The 17,628-nt window shown below is 44.9% G+C and overlaps 1 protein-coding gene across 10 annotated transcripts in view; it reads left to right on the forward strand.

The window, feature by feature from the left end:
- Nucleotides 1–17,628, forward strand: part of slc4a11 (solute carrier family 4 member 11) — a 212,498-nt gene that overhangs the window by 87,531 nt on the left and 107,339 nt on the right. For all 10 annotated transcript variants that reach the window (XM_048532852.2, XM_048532842.2, XM_059651624.1 and 7 more), the window contains 2 exons: nt 5,522–5,674; nt 10,619–10,662. In XM_048532852.2, the coding sequence (XP_048388809.2) occupies nt 5,527–5,674; nt 10,619–10,662 (192 nt within the window). In that variant the 5' untranslated portion in view covers nt 5,522–5,526. The remainder of the gene's footprint in view (nt 1–5,521; nt 5,675–10,618; nt 10,663–17,628) is intronic.

Raw genomic sequence — 17,628 nt, forward strand, 5'->3', positions numbered from 1 at the left:
CTTTCCTGTTCTCAAAGCAAATGAGCCCACTGAGTTAATCGCTCATAGGCAGCATGGTGGCTCTGTGTTGTCCTGCACCGGGGACACGGTTTTGTTTCTCCCACTTTTTTTTTTCTCGGTTGACTGTCTGAGTTTTCTCCCACAGTGCAGAGATGTGCAGGCCAAGTGGATTGACCACGTTAAATACAGTGTTGCAGAGTGAGGGTAGGGCTTTGGGTCTGGATGAGATGCTCTTCGGAGGGTCAGTACGGACTCGGGCTGAATGGCCTGCTTCCATGCTGTAGGAATTCTCTAATAACTGGCTGTTCCTCTGACTACTGAGGGAGATTGTGACAGCATGTAATCTGGATGTCTGTACTCCATTTAATGTCCTTTTAGGGAAAGAATCCGCCATCCTTAGCTGGTCTGGCCTACATGTGACTCCAAGCCCACAGCAACATAGAACATAGAACATAGAACATAGAACATAGAACATAGAACATAGAACATAGAACATAGAACATAGAACATAGAACATAGAACATAGAACATAGAACATAGAACATAGAACATAGAACATAGAACATAGAACAGTACAGCACAGCACAGGCCCTTCAGCCCACAATGTTGTGCCGACCATTGATCCTCATGGATGCACCCTCAAATTTCTGTGACCATATGCATGTCCAGCAGTCTCTTAAATGACCCCAATGACCTTTCTTCCACAACTGCTGCTGGCAACGCATTCCATGCTCTCACAACTCTCTGCGTAAAGAACCTGCCTCTGACATCCCCTCTATACTTTCCACCAACCAGCTTAAAACTATGACCCCTCGTGCTAGCCATTTCTGCCCTGGGAAATAGTCTCTGGCTATCGACTCTATCTATGCCTCTCATTATCTTGTATACCTCAATTAGGTCCCCTCTCCTCCTCCTTTTCTCCAATGAAAAGAGACCGAGCTCAGTCAACCTCTCTTCATAAGATAAGCCCTCCAGTCCAGGCAGCATCCTGGTAAACCTCCTCTGAACCCTCTCCAAAGCATCCACATCTTTCCTATAATAGGGCGCCCAGAACTGGTCGCAGTATTCCAAGTGCGGTCTAACCAAAGTTTTATAGAGCTGCAACAAGATCTCACGACTCTTAAACTCAATCCCCCTGTTAATGAAAGCCAAAACACCATATGCTTTCTTAACAACCCTGTCCACTTGGGTGGCCGTTTTAAGGGATCTATGTATCTGCACACCAAGATCCCTCTGTTCCTCCACGCTGCCAAGAATCCTATCCTTAATCCTGTACTCAGCTTTCAAATTCGACCTTCCAAAATGCATCACCTCGCATTTATCCAGGTTGAACTCCATCTGCCACCTCTCAGCCCATCTCTGCATCCTGTCAATGTCCCGCTGCAGCCTACAACAGCCCTCTACACTGTCAACGACACCTCCGACCTTTGTGTCGTCTGCAAACTTGCTGACCCATCCTTCAATTCCCTCGTCCAAGTCATTAATAAAAATTACAAACAGTAGAGGCCCAAGGACAGAGCCCTGTGGAACCCCACTCACCACTGACTTCCAGGCAGAATATTTTCCTTCTACTACCACACGCTGTCTTCTGTTGGCCAGCCAATTCTGTATCCAAGCAGCTAAGTTCCCCTGTATCCCATTCCTCCTGACCTTCTGAATGAGCCTTCCATGGGGAACCTTATCAAATGCCTTACTGAAGTCCATATACACCACATCCACAGCTCGACCCTCATCAACCTTACTAGTCACATCCTCAAAAAAACTCGATAAGGTTTGTAAGGCATGACCTACCCCTCACAAAGCCGTGTTGACTGTAGTGGATGCTTAATCTGCTCTCTGGGCAATCAGCGATAGGCAATAAATGTTGCCTAGCCAGTAATGCCTTCATTCCATGAACTCTGAATTTTTTTTAAAAAAAGTGAGGTGATCTAACTTTTCCAATAAGTGAGAGAATTTCTCAACAGGCCAGTGATAAGTTTCCGTACGTAAGGCAGGCTTTGAATCATGAACAGGACAAATAACATGTCAGTTTTAAGGATAGCTACTCAAACTGGCAGAAAAATGTTTTTATTTGTTTGTGGTACACAGGCATTTCTGGCTAGGCCAGCTTTTGTTGGGAAGTTGAGTGCAACACATTGTGGGTCTGGAGTTACATGTAGGCCACATCAGCAAACTTCTTTCCCTAAAGGGCATTAGTGAGCCAATGGAGTTTCCTTGGGATTTGCACTATGACCATTCTGCTGAAGGGTCACTTGACATGAAGTGCTAACATGGCTTTTCTTGTCACAAATGCTGCCAGACCTGCTGGATTACTCCAGCATCTTCTGTTTTTGTGTGTAATTTGCAACTGATTTCAACTGTATGCTTTCAATTCCAATGTTAAGATTAATGGGAGAGCCTAAAGCTCAGGGATATCAACGTAAGGTAATCACTGACCTTGAGAGTGACAGCAGTGTATGTCACCATGGTGAGTAATTGAGGCAGAATTAGTAATGCTGTCTTTCTGGAGAAAAAGAAAGGCTGACGATAAAATACTCTGATCGACTAAGGTAGAAGCAGGAAATATACAAGCCTGTTGGGCTGAGTGATTGAGTGGAACTGGATGGTTGTTGAAAGTAACATTTAATTCCCCCTACTGGTGTAATTTGACATTAAGCACCTCTGGCAGACTGGAAAGTTTCTGTTTATTTAGCAATCTTCTCCGATGGTGCAGTAGTGTACAATAATGCCAAATGCCACTTCTGTTTTGGGCCTATTTAGTCTGAGGGACATAAATTGCAAGCCAAATAGCCTGTCTGTGTTTTTGTGTGGCTTTTGCTTTTTCCCTTGAGGGTAGGAGGGAGCGAGAGAGAACATTTCCTTGTTAGCGTGTGTGTGAGTGAGTGAGATTCTAACTGGTTACTAGCACAGGAAGAGCTGGCCACAGACTGAACTATATTTAATCAAAGCCACATGGATTTAAATCCCTTAAATGATTTTTTTTTTTAATTAAAAGGTATTGTTGCAGAGTAATTTTTGGATATTTAAATATGATGTGAATTAACAAGACTTGTAGGGTTATCAAGTGCCTTGTAGTCCACCAGTGAACTTGGCTCAGTTCTTCCAGGCCAGTGTTGAGCTAGAAACTAGCACTTCTCTTGAGGGCTCTTCTGCCTTTTTTAAAGCAAGGAAAGCATATGTGCTAACGTGGAGACAGTACAAGTGTTGCTGCCTTCCCCCAGGATTGACTGCTTTTTATTTAGTACTTTTTTAAAACCAAATGTGCAAAACTTATTTGTGTTGTTTGTTTATGGGGAGAGGAGTGAAGGAAATGGTATTTTTACTTGATTTGGGCTTTGCCTTTATAGACTGGCAAAGATGAGAGGACTATATTCCCACCTGTTACTACATCATCTGCACACAGCATCAGCTACATGACCCTCTGCTTCAGTCAAGGCGTGGACTGCTGGCCAGAATTCCAGAAGTGGCATTGTCATAACCAGATGCTGCATTTTTTTTTTCTTTCTGTTCTCACGGACTTTCCTCTTTTTTTTTTTTGATTTCAATATGGCAGACATTCAGTCCTCCATCCTGCCTGACTGACTCGTCTTTCTGGAAGATGGAGCTGTGGTGTATCCCACTGCAGAAATGGAGGGGTACAATGTGGTGAGAAATGGACAGATTAGGCATAATTCTGTGTCTCCCCCCCCCCCACCAACCGGTGAGGTTGATTTGGGCAGTGGTGGGGGGGTGGGGGAAGAGGAGGAATTTCATTAAGATGCGGAGATGGAAGGAGAATTATGCCATTTTTGGTCTTGGTTGGTCAGTCCCATTTTCCTGCCTTCAAGCCCTAACCCTTGCTCCCCTTACTAATCAAGAACCAATCTTTTTGTCTTAAGTACACAGCAACTTTGTCACACAGAGGGCTGTGGAGGCCATGAGCTCCAGAGTCACTGCCCGCTGGCTGAAGAAATTCCTCCTCCGTTCCTTCAGTCCAAGGCTGAGGCCTCGAGCCCTAGTCTGTTCGCTAGTGGAAATGCATTCTCTACTTCCACTCTATTCGGGCCTCTCAGTATTGTGTTTCAATCAGATCCACCCATCATACCTTATCAGGTTATGGACTCGGTCCTCATGTGACCAGCTCTTCTTCTCCAGGAATGTTCTGGTGAACAAATTTGGAAGTTGAAGGGCATGCTCCCTACCTTTTTTAAAGAATGCAGTTATTGTCCATGTGAATGCCGAATGCTGCTTACCCAGCAGTAGAAGGATGTCAAGTGTGCCTTGACCTAATTGCTCTCACACTTCCTCAGCAATGGCAAGGCCTGATCAAGCCAATTCCTGTTCACCGCAGCCCCTCATGTCTGCCAAATCCAATCCGCCATCGCTCATCAATACCTGCATCCTACCACCCCGTTACCCCTGCCCCTTGATCTGCGGTCTTGGGTGGTGTAGTCTCAGGAGCAGCCACCTCCTTCCGAATAGTGCTGCAGAGTGCGGAGGTGTTGCCCCACCCCTCTGGGGAGTAGTTCCCTGAGGGCGGGCAGGCCTTTCATCTAATGGTCTTTTAAACCTCGGGGTGAAGTTCGCTGCTGGAGTGTTAACCCCCTGAGGGCCACAAGGTGCAGTGGGTCCTTCTCCTTGAGCTGGCTGTTCACCAGCTCATAGCCAGGGTGCCCACTGTCTCCACACACTTCATCTGCCCCGTTAAGTGAGAGCCTGGAGTCTCTTGTGACCCCAGTGGTCTGTTAAGCACAGTTGCCGTGGTTTTTGTTTTTGTTTCTTTTTTGTTTGTTTGGTTTTATTTTGAAGTACAAGTGCTGTTTCATTATTAATTACTGCTTCTGTCCATTATTTCATTTTAGATTAGATTCCCTACAGTGTGGAAACAAGCCCTTTGGCCCAACAAGTCCACACTGCCCCTTGAAGCATACCACCCAGGCCCATCTCCCTATAACCCACCCACACACACACACACACACACACACACACACCTAGCCTGCACATCTTTGGCCTGTGGGAGGAAATCGGAGTACCCAGATGACACCCACACAGACACGTGGAGATTGTGCAAACTCCACACAGACAGTCGCCCAAGGGTGGGATTGAAACCGGGTCCCTGGTGCAGTGCTGACCACTGAGCCACTGTGCCGCCCTTAATTATTCCTGGAACTGTGGTTGATGGAGGGGAAGGTGAGGTGATTGGAGAGCTTTGAATTGTGGACGTGTTTCTTTTTAAAAAGAGAGAATTTTCTACAAGTATTTAAGCTCTTTTGAGTAACTTTTTAGAGGGAGCTCCTGAAATTTGGGCAATATTTTTGATCAAAAACCAATAGCAGAAATGGAACCAGGGTGACTTGTCACCAGGATGTAATGTGATTCTACCTCTAGGCCTAGGTCAATGGTTGGCAACCCCTAGTTGGTTCATTTGATGGAAACTTGAGTTTCCTTGTTCCTGAATTAAGCTGTTCTCGAGTGCCACTGACCTCACAGACAGGGCCACCTTCCTTGAAAGGCTCGCTGATGAAAATGTGTTTTGTTTCAGATGATATGCAACCTGATCGTGAAGACGACAGCAGTGAGGGCAAAGGGCAGGGGGCAGATGAAACTTACGAAACAGTAAATGCCTCCACCATGTCTGAAGACAGCCTCCGATTCTACGTCAATATGAACGTGGATCTGAAGCCAAAAGCGGACGGTGAGTGAAGGGTGTGGTGCTTGTATCCTGGACAAGAACATGGATTAACTTTGTTTTCTGTTATGAGGGTTCCTGTCCTTTTCATCAATGCCAGGTCAACTGCATATGTGTAAGTCAAATACCTCCCAAGATTCTCCCTTCCAGCTGCCACTTTGTAACCCAAATGCCCCAGTGTCCTGTCTGTGTGTACCTGTGCACTTGGGTTAACCACCCTAGAGAATCATTTGACTTTCTCTGAAATTTGAACGAGGCCCTTCAGCCTATTAGCATCTGTACCAGCCATTGAGCATCCATCTATTGTAATCCCACTTTCCAGTGTCACCTTGCCATTGTGCTTGTGTATCACTGAGCTCAGCTGGGTGGTGTCAGGAGAGTCATTACGGGGTCATTATATCTGAACTGGTTTGTACTTTCCAGCAGGTAATTAGTTACAAAAAGGGACATGAACTTGGGTTGTTGCACTGTCTGTCTCCATGCAATCACCGTATCTCACCCCACCCATGAAACAGTGATGGCAGCTATTCACATGGGATGAACAGAAAGCTGGAAATAGACATGAGATCTTTTTTGCTACCAAAGCCAATTAATAACCTCTCAAAGTGTGAGGAGAAAAGTCACAGCTCTAATTTTAATTAATCTTTAATTATGCCCCTTGTTATTGGCCCTTCCGGGGAGGGGAAGAGCTCTTTCCCATCTACCCTATCTGTACCCCTCAAAGTATTTTAGACTCCACCTTCTCTGCCTTAAAGAAACTTAATGCCAGCCTATAACACTCCAGCCCAGGTAACATCCTGGGTAATTTTCTTTCAATTACATCTTTCCTGTGGTGTGGTGACCAGAACAACACACCATACTCCATCTGAACTAACACGATATACAGTTCCAGCATCCCAAAAAATGGGAGACCTGCCTGATAGACAGACTAGTCAAGCAGCAGCCTGATGTAGTCAAATGTATGGAATCACACGTTTAAACATCCTGTCACAGACAGGATTGCCACCATTGTTGGATGTGTTCTGTCTGCTAACAGATCCAGCAGAGGTGGAGGCACCGTGGGTGGGAACTTCCTTAGGGTCCCTCCATTTTTGACTTCAAATATTTGGCATCGGGCCAAAATGGGCCTAAGAATTATTGCACACAGATTCCACTTATCTGACGAATCTGTGCTCCTTCATGTTGGCCGTTACTTTTGCGAAAATACTGAGGATTGCAAAGGGATGGGAACGGACTCTAGGTGGAGGTCTTCGAAGCCCACCACTGTGGGGCTGGCAGCAGTATTATTGGTTGGGTTCCAAAGGACAGATTGAGCCTGCGGCAGGTGATGAAGGAATAGCATAGTTGAGCTCACCCTCGCCAATCTGTTACCACCAATGCATCTGCCGAAGACTCTATCACTAGAAATGACCACTATAAAGCTCTATCTTCACACTGAGAATGCCCGCCAACGTGATGTGTGGCAGTACCATTGTGCTGATTTGGAATAGATTTCAAACAGATCTAGAAATTCCAGCCTGGGCATCCTAAGGCACTGTGTGGACTATCAGCAGCAGAACTGTACTCCAGCACAATCTGCAACATCATAGCCTGGCATATCCCTTTTTCAACTATTACCATCAAGTCAGGGGATCAAGCCTGTTTCAATGGGGAGTGTGAGAGGGCATACCAGGAGCAGTACCAAGCATGCATCTGACGAAACTACAATACCGGCCTATTTGCCCAAAGAGCACAAGAAATTGATAGACAGGGATAAGTGTTCAAACAACAAATTGATCAAAGTCTCTTACTATGAGCAGTGAGCTTGGTGAGTTGATATCTTAATTTAAAAGGATGATTCAATGAAAACTATATATTTAAACAATTGAAAGTGAATAGTGAACCCTAGAGAAAGAAGGATGTCAGAGCATTATTCAGACTCTTTGAACAAATCCCACTGGAATGAAGCCTCTGTATGAGCTATTGTTCTTTGGGGCTATGTAGAGATTCTTGTTTCTTAACTATAGAAAGGGGCTATGGGTGAACCTTGCTGGAAGTGGCGCCGAGGAATCCCTCCGAGAGTACTGCTATAGACAATAGGTCTCTGGTGAATGGGGATAATTCTGCACACAATGGAGCTGCATTTCCTTATATTGACTCTTCAGGTCTTTTTATGTCTGTGGACACAATGCTAACCCAGAATCTACATCGGATAACCTATTTTAAAACTTTGATATCAGTGCACTCTGGATTGGTAACCGTTTCCTTCTGGAAGAATGTCTCATTGATTGACTGTTTGTGTGTTTATTAAAGTTGTCTGATTGTTTATTGAAGGGTGATGTTGAACTCGTGGTAGGTTTTTGAAAGCTGCTGCCCTGTTTTTAATAAGTGCCCAGATTTTGTTCGTGGCACGTGGAGTGGGATTTGAGCTCTCAATCATGTTTAATGGGACCCACAGCAGTTGATGGAGTACCCGGGACACAGTTCAAAGGGGAAATTCTCCAATTGTCCTAGTCAGCTCTCGTATTTCTGCCAATACTCACAGATGCAAATTATCCTGTTCTGTGTCTTAAGGCTGTAAGCAATACCTCAAGAGTGTTGTGGCTCTTTTTTTTTAAGAACCTTTCCTACCCCATACCAGATTCTTCAATGTAGAGCTTCGCTTCTAAATTTATTTATTAAATATTTTTGGTGCACTAACAAGGTAACATTTATTGCCCATCCCTACTCACCCCTAGAAAGAGAAGTAAATGTTGGAGAAACTCAACCTAAGAGGCTTAGTACTTCCCCCTTTTCTTTTAAATTCTAGTATTTACAGTGATGATTCTGGATTGGGTATTCCATTGCCCTGATCTCGATAGTGCTTTGGAACGTCCATATCTGGATAGTTCTTCCAACGTGTTTCTGTTTATTTCTTATTCTATCGTATTATCAGGTCGTCATTGGTAAGGCTGATGTTTCTTGCCCATACCTAATTGCCTGTGAATTCGAGTGGTTTTCTCAACTACTTTGGAGGGCAGTTCAGGGTCAATCATGTTTCTGGAGTTATGTGAAAGGCAGACCAGATAAGATGGGCAGATTCCCTTTTTTGTTTTGAAGGACAAAGTTTGTTTCCAAAAAAATTAACTTTTTTTGACTGTGTGTCTCAGTGAGGTTAAAGGGTGGGATAAAGCCGGATTTGCTCTGAAATGTTGAACTTTGCCTATGTTGACCATCTAGTGGCGTAACAGTAATGTCATTGGACAAGTAATCCAGGACCCCAGGCTAATGATTCGAGTACGTGCGTTTGACTCCTATAGAAGATGGTGAAATTTCTATTCTAGTAGAAACCTGGAATTAGTGTCAGTCTAATGGTGTCATGTTACCACTGTCAACTGTCATCGAATTGGTTCACTTTTAGGGAGAGAAATCTGCCAACCATGACTGCTCAGCCCTATGTATGTTCCAGAGCCATAAGACCATAAGACATAGGAGTGGCAGTAAGGCCATTCGGCCCATCAAGTCCACTCTGCCATTTAAATCATGGCTGATGAGCATTTCAACACCACTTCCCTGCACTCTCCCCGTAGCCCTTGATTCCTTGAGAGATCAGGAATTTGTCGATCTCTGCCTTTGAAGGCATCCAACGTCCCGGCCTCCACTGCATTCTGCGGCAATGAATTCCACAAGCCCACCACTCTCTCTGGCTGAAGAAATGTCGTCTCATTTCAGTTTTAAATTTACCCCCTCTAATTTTAAGGCTGTGCCCACGGGTCCTAGTCTCCCTGCCTGATGGAAACCACTTCCCAGCGTCCACCCTTTCTAAGCCATACGTTATCTTCTAAGTTTCTATTAGATCTCCCCTCAACCTTCTAACTCTAATGAGTACAATCCCAGGATCCTTGGCGGTTCATCATATGTTAAACCTACCATTCCAGGGATCATCCGTGTGAATCTCCGCTGGACACACTCCAGGGCTGGTATGTCCTTCCTGAGGTGTGGGGCCCAAAATTGGGCGCAGTATTCTAAATGAAGCCTCAGAAGCACATTGCTGCTTTTATGTTCCAACCCTCTTGAGATAAATGACAACATTACATTCGCTTTCTTAATTACGGACTCTACCTGCAAATTAACCTTTAGAGAATCATGGACCAACACTCCCAGATCCCTTTGTACTTCTGCTTTACGAATTTTCTCACCATTTAGAAAATAGTCCATGCCTGTATTCTTTTCTTGCAATGTGCAAAACCTCACATTTAGTCACATTGAATTTCATCAGCCATTTCCTGGACCACTCTCCTAAACTGTCTAAATCTTTCTGCAAAGAGCATGGTTCACTCTTCACTGCCCTCTGGGTCTAGCCGATGATGCCAGCATCTTTCAGTATGTTTGTGGAATTCCTCAAGGATATAGATATGGTCTTCTGACAGAGTTCAGTGTTCAATTCTCAGTTTTAATACTTTTTGAGTAAGCCTAGTCCTCTTAGATCAGAATGTGTAGGAATTTACTGTCTAATGTATGAAGTGTAGTTCTAAGATTACCAACTCTCTTTTCAGGGACTAGAGAAGTCACAAAAGGCAAGATTGTTTTGTTTGTTTTCTTTGGTCTGTTTGATCATCTGCCCCAACCAGTTATCATTAAAATTTGAAGTATTTGTAACTGTGTAAATTTTGAATGCGGTAAATTTTTGATGTGATTGTGAAGATGAAACCAACCAATCCAGTTGCAGCTGCTAGCGCAAAAAAGTAATCTGAGGATGAAGGAGGGACAGAGAGAACTCTTGGTATATCACTGACATCCAAATGTTAGCACTGACCTCCCTGAGAGCATTTCTGAGATTGAAATAGAGTTCTCCTACTCAATAGATCCAGTGAATTGGTGTTTTCAGAATGCTAATTTTCCACAGGTTTTGATGAAAAATCTAATCCTTCCACTCACCCCAAAAATGTTTCTACTACTTAATAACCTGTAAACCTTTTACCCTTTTTACAGAGAATGACAACGCTGGATGTGTCTTGCTGCATACTTCCAGAAAAGTAAGTGGCTTTTTGTGCTGTCCAAATTTAGTATGCTGGAATCATTTTTATTCCATTGTAATGTGTACGGGGGTTCCCTGAGGTAATGAAGAAATACCTGCGAATGTGATCTTGAACAGGGGTGTTATTTCTAAAGATTTGATGCACAAAATTTCCTGTACTTGTAAATTGCTCCTTTAACAAAAATGGAAATTGCTGGAAAATCTCAGCAGGTCTGGCTGCATCTGTGGAGAAAAATCAGTTAATGTCTCGAGGAGGGCCTTCCTCGGTTCCACAGATCCTGCCAGACCGGCTGCACTTTTTTCCAGCAATTTCTACCTTTGTTTCTGATTTATGGCAATCGCAGTTCTTGCAGTTTTTAACTGCTCCTTTTTCATGTTGTCCTGCATTGTGCAATCAAATAGATTTGTAAATGGACTCCAGAACAGAACCACTTTGCAACCTGAGGACTGTCCAATGTAGAATCTAAATAGGTATAAAAGTTGTGGTTTGTTTGAAATTTGTATACAAAATGTCAGTTGAATGCTAAGTGAAGAATATCTGATAGATTGAACATTAAGTTGTTGAAATGAGTGTTCTCCTGTATGATTAATGATTCAAACGATTCAACCCATCATGCCCCTGTAAACTCTTTAACAAGATGAATTAGTCCCACTCTGCTCTCCTTTCTCGCTTTTTAAAAACACTTTTCTCGCACCTTCTCTTCAAATATATATTCAGTTCTCTCTTTGAAATGCATCTGCTTCCACTACTTTGAGCCAGTGCATTCTGCATCAACTGACGACTTCTTCACAAAGCAAGCTCGGTGCTTTTCCCAATTAGCCTCACGCTGTGTCATGTAGTGACTGGCCCTTCTGTCAGTGGATCAATCGGATTTCCTTATTTTGGGCTGCTTATACAAGTTTCTTCTACGACGACTACTACTACTGGTAATAATGAGGCCCTTAGTAAAATGGACTGAAATCCTGTAAGTCATGGCAGTGGCTTTGGAATAGGGTAAAAGCCAAATTGAAGTGTTTGCTGAAAGCTGGCCTGTGGTGTAAGGAATGTACGCTTCTACATGTCTGCCTGCTGCTTACACGTGCCAAGGTATTCAACACCATAAAGTAATAATGTAATGGTTTAGGAGGTGCTTTTAATGAGAAAGAAAGCTAGACAGCGTGATCTGAGCCCACAATATTTATGTCTAAAACACCATCAAGTGAAGTAGGTCATCAAATAACAACAGTACAGCACACAAAGGTGTCCCATCTGCCCCTTCCAATTTATGCTATCATTTCAAAGAGCAATCAAGTTAGCCCCCACCCTTGTATAAATAAACTAGCAGCAGGAGTAGACCATTCAGCCCTTTTTTCTCTTTGTTTTGAGCCTGCTCTGCTGTTTTGTAATGATCATGGCTGATCATCCAACACTACATGTTTCTGCTTCTTTCTCCCCCACCCCCTGATGTTCTTTTGAGACCTTTGGCCCCCAAGTGCTATTTCTTTTATAGTGTGGAATTGTACAACATTACTGTGGTGATGAATTCCACAGGCTGACCACACCCTGAAGAAATATAACCTCATCTCGGTCTTAAATATCCCTGGATTGTGACCCTGAGTTTTGTGTAAATATGTTTCCTGCAGCTACCCTGTTTAGTCCTGTTAGAATTTTATAGGTCTCAGATTCCACCCACCACCGCCACCTCAGTATCTTGAACTGTGCTGAATATAACTCCATCCCACCTCGTACATCAATCCTGCCAATTCCTAGGAATCAGTCTGGTAAACTTTGCTGTGCTCCCTCTTTTTAGCAGGAACATCAATCCTCTCGAGACCAAAACCAAATACTATTCCAGGCCCTGTATAATTGTAGCATGGCATCCTTACCCCAGTGTTTGAGTTCTCTCACTTGGGAGGTCAGCATACCATTTGCCACCATCAACCCCTGCCATACCTACATGCTTGCTTTCGGTGAGGACATCCTCTAATATCATCTAGCCATCTCAGTTTATAGCTGTTTAAATCATTTGCCTTCCTGTTTTTGCTATCAAAGTGGCCAGCCTCTTTGTACACCCACTTTAACATGCATCTTCTGTGCAATTTCCCACTCGCTCAGCCTGTCAAATGACACTGAAACATACAATTGAATCTGTATCCAACATCCCTTCAGGTAGTGCATTTCTAATTCAAACTTTGCTTTTTTAAATTCATTTTTGGGATGTGGGTGTCGCTGACTGGCCAGCATTTCTTGCCCGTCCCTAGTTGTCTTGAAGGTGGTGGTGAGCTGCCTTCCTGAACCACTACAGTCCATGTACTAGAAGTTGACCCACAATTCCCTTGGGAAGGGAATTTCTGGTTTTTGACCCTGTTTACAGTGAAGAAATAGCAATATATTTCCTGGTCAGGATGGCGAGTGGCTTATAGGGGAACTTGCAGATGGTGGTGTTCCCATGTATCTGCTGCCCCTGTTCTTCGAGATGTTAGCAGCTCAGAGTTTGGAAGGTGCTGTCTGAGGATCTTTGGTGAATTTCTGCAGTGCACCTCACAGCACTCACTGCCTCTACTGAGCATCTGTGGTGAGGGAGTGGATGTGGTGCCAATTGAGCAAGTTTTTGTCCTGAATGGAGTTGAGTTCCTCTAGTGTTTGGGGCTGCACTGATCCAGGCAAGTGGGGAGCATTCCATCACACTCCTGAATTGTGCCTTGTTGATTTGTGGACATGTTTTAGAGTGTCAAGGTGAGTTACTTGCTGTAGTATTCTTCTCCTCTGACCTGGCCTTGTAGCCATTCCATTCAAATGGTAAGTCCAGTTGAGTTTCTGATCAATTTTCTGGATATTGATAGTGGGGGTGATTCAGTGTGTGGTAATAGTTTTTTAATTAAATCTTCCAGAACTTTGATATTTAGAAATAATCAGAATTTGAGTTGGACGCTGGGGTGGATTAAGCTTTGGATGAAGTATTAGCTTTGGATAAGTTTTTTTTTAATCAAAAAAATAACTTACTAACTGGCTTTGAGGCAAGGGTCCCTATACTGGCTGTTGGCGAACTCCTTCCACCCTGAAGATGACTCAACCATTACTGTTTCTTATTGCTCAGCCAATTTTTTGTATCCATATTGCTACTGTGCCTTTATTCCATGATCTGTAACTTTGCTTTCAGGTCTGTGTGGCACTGTATCAAATACCTTTTGGAAGCCCATGTACCCTATATCCATAAACTTGTCATCTACTACATCCTTTTTTGTTTTTAAAAGAAAGACTCCAAGTTGGTTAGATATGACGTTTTGTTCCTTGGCAAATCTGTGTTATGCTTCCAAATTGACTCATTTTCTGCATGACTATTAATTCTACCATGTAGTTGTTTCAGGAAATTCTTTTATTTGTTTGTGGGATTATGGGTGTCACTACCCAGGCCAGCATTTATTTCTTGCTCCTAATTGCCAAGAGTGCAGCTAATTGATTAACACAACAAGTGGACTGATCCTCAACCTTTAAGCACAATAGTGTCATGTTTCTGGGTACATCACAGCTTCATATGGCAGTTTTGGCCTTGTCTCCTGAGGAAGGAATGCTATTACACTCGAGTGCAGGGAATGTTTACCAGGCTGATTCTGAGGATGCCACGTCTTACATATGAGGAGGGATTGACTAAGTTGGGATTGTTTTCACAAGAGTTAAGACAAATTGGGGGTGAATTTCCATGGAGACTTACAAAATTCGAACAGCACTGGACGGGGTAGATGCAGGGATGTTCCCGATGGTGGGTGTGTCCTGAACCAGGAGCCACAGCAAGAAGATTCGGGGTAGACAATTTGGGACAGGGACAAGAAGACACTTCTCGGCCAAAGAGTGGTGAGCCTGTGGAACTCATTACAACAGGAAGTAGTTGATGCTAAAACACAGTGTATTCAAAAGGTGACCAGATAAAGCACATGGGGTGAATGGGATTAAAGGTTATGGAGAGAAAGCGGGAATGGGCTATTGAGTTGGGTGATCAGCCAGGATCGTGAAGAATGTTGGAGCAGGCTCGAAGGGCCAGATGGCCGCCTCCTGCTCTATGTTTCAATGTTAACTGCTCTGCCCAGGAATGGAAGAGACTACAGAAAGTTGTGAACATAGTCCAGTCCAATACACAAACCAACCTCTCCCACCCCTCTTACCCACTCTAACCTCTTTCCTCTGTTCCGCCACCACCACCCTCCTCTTTCTCCCCACCCCCCCCCCCCCCAACCACAGAACGTGCAGCCCTCTGCTCCAGTCCCAACCTCACCATAAAACCCGTGGACAAGGGAGGCACAATTGTAGTATGGCGCACTGACCTTTACATCACTGAGGCCAGGCGGCAACTCTCTGCCACCTCCTACTGCCACATTGATCATGATCCCACTCCTGAACACCAAACCATCATCTCCCAAACCATCCACGACCTTATCACTTCAGGTGACCTCCAACCTCACTGTTCCCCAACCCCGCACTGCCTGCTTCTATCTCTTTCCCAAAGTCCACAAACCTGACTGCCCTGGTCGACCCATTGTCTCCGCCTGCTCCTGCCCCACCGAACTCATCTCTCCACCTATCTCGACTCCATTTTTTCCCCCTTGGTCCAGGAACTCCCTACCTACGTCCTTAACACCACCCACGCCCTCCGTCTCCTCCAGAACTTTTCTAATTCTCTGGCCCCAACACCTCATTTTCACCATGGACGTCCAGTCCCTAATACATGTGTATTCCTCATGCAGATGATGGCCTAAAGGCTCTCCGCTTCTACCTGTCCCGCAGACCCGACCAATCCCCCTCACTGACACCCTCATCTGCCGAGCTGAACCCATCCTCACCCTCAACTTCTTCTTTCGATTCCTCCCAGTTCCTACAGACAAAGGGGATGGCCATGGGCACCCGCATGGGACCAAGCTATGCTTGCCTCTTTGTAGGTTACGTGGAACAGTCCCTCTTTCACACCTACACTGGCCCCAAACCCCACTTCTTCCTCCGTTACATTGACTGACTGTATCATGCTTCCCCCAAAGATCTCCTAACAGTTCATCCACTTTACCAACAACTTTCACCCCGACCTTAAGTTCACCTGGACCATCTCTGATACCTTCTCTCCTTGCTGGACCTCCATTTCCATCTCTGGTGACCACCTAGAAACTGATATCCGTTTCAAGTCCACCGACTCCCACAGCTACCTAGAATACACCTCCTCCCACCCACCTTCTGGCAACAATGCCATCCCCTATTCCCAATTCCTATGCCTCCACTGCATCTGCACCCAGGATGAGGCATTCCACTCCCATACATCTCCGATGTCCTCCTTCCTTTCCTTTTTTTATTTTTAAGGACTGCAAGTCCCCACCACCACCACCTCTCCTCTTTCTTCCCCGCCCCCCAACTCCCACCCCAGTGGTTGGGAACACCCTCTACTGTATATTTCCCAGAACTCATCCCTCACATCCCCTCCCCGCAATAACAACCTAAACGGAATCCCCCTCGTCCTTGCGTACCATCCCACCAATCTCCAGATCCAACGCATCATCCTCCGACACTTCTGCCATCTGCAATCCGACCCCACCACCAAAGGCATTTGGTTTCCGGAGGGATCACTCGCCCTCCATGACTCGTGCTCTCTAGTGTCCGATTTCTCACTCACTCTCCTCCAGCCCCAAAACACCAGTCGCATTTCCTTGCAACAGCAGGAAGTGCTACACCTGCTCCTACACCTAACCCCACCTTCCCTGCCCCCCCCCCCCCCACCCCCAACCCATCCCAGACCCCAAAAGATGTTGAGAAGGTGACCAAACAGGTAGATGAGAGTAAACCGGTTGTGGTGTATATGGATTTCAGCAAGGCGTTCGATAAGGTTCCGCACAGTAGGCTATTGTACAAAATGTGGAGGAATGGGATTGTGGGAGATATAGCAGTTTGGATCGGAAATTGGCTTGCTGAAAGAAGACAGAGGGTGGTAGTTGATGGGAAATGCTCACCCTGGAGACCAGTTACTAGTGATGTGCCGCAAGGGTCGGTGTTGGGTCCACTGCTGTTTGTCACTTTTTTATAAATCACCTGGATGAGGGCGTAGAAGGATGGGTTAGTAAACTTGCCGACGACACTAAGGTCAGTGGAGTTGTGGATAGTGATGAAGGATGGTGTAGGTTGCAGAGAGACATAGATGAGCTGCAGAGCTGGGTGGAGAGGTGGCAAATGGAGTTTAATGCAGACAAGTGTGAGGTGATGCACATTGGTAGGAGTAACTGGAATGCAAAGTACAAGGCTAATGGTAAGATTCTTGGTAGTGTAGATGAGCAGAGAGATCTCGGTGTCCATGTACACAGATCCTTGAAAGTTGCCACCCAGGTTGACAGGGCTGTTAGGAAGGCATACAGTGTTTTAGCTTTTATTAATAGAGGGATCGGGTTCCGGAACCAAGAGGTTATGGTGAAGCTGTACAAAACTCTGGTGCGGCTGCACTCGGAGTATTGTGTACAGTTCTGGTTACTGCATTATAAGAAGGATGTGGAAGCTTTGGAAAGGGTGCAGAGGAGATTTACTAGGATGTTGCCTGGTATGGAGGGAAGCTCTGACAAGGAAAGGCTGAGGGACTCGAGGCTGTTTTCATTAGAGAGAAGAAAGTTGAGAGGTGACTTAATTGAGACATATAAAATAATCAGAGGGTTAGATAGGGTGGATAGGGAGAGCCTTTTTCCTCGGATGGTGACGGCGAGCACGAGGGGGCATAGCTTTAAATTGAGGGGTGAAAGATATAGGACAGATGTCAGAGGTAGTTTCTTTACTCAGTAGTAAGGGAGTGGAATGCTTTGCCTGCAATGGTAGTAGATTCGCCAACTTTAGGTACATTTAAGTCGTCATTGGATAGGCATATGGATGTATATGGAATAGTGTAGGTTAGATGGGCTTTAGATCGGTATGACAGGTTGGCACAACATCGAGGGCCGAAGGGCCTGTACTGTGCTGTAATGTTCTATG

Source organism: Stegostoma tigrinum, chromosome 1 (genome assembly GCF_030684315.1).
Source record: "Stegostoma tigrinum isolate sSteTig4 chromosome 1, sSteTig4.hap1, whole genome shotgun sequence".
NCBI lineage: Eukaryota > Metazoa > Chordata > Chondrichthyes > Orectolobiformes > Stegostomatidae > Stegostoma > Stegostoma tigrinum.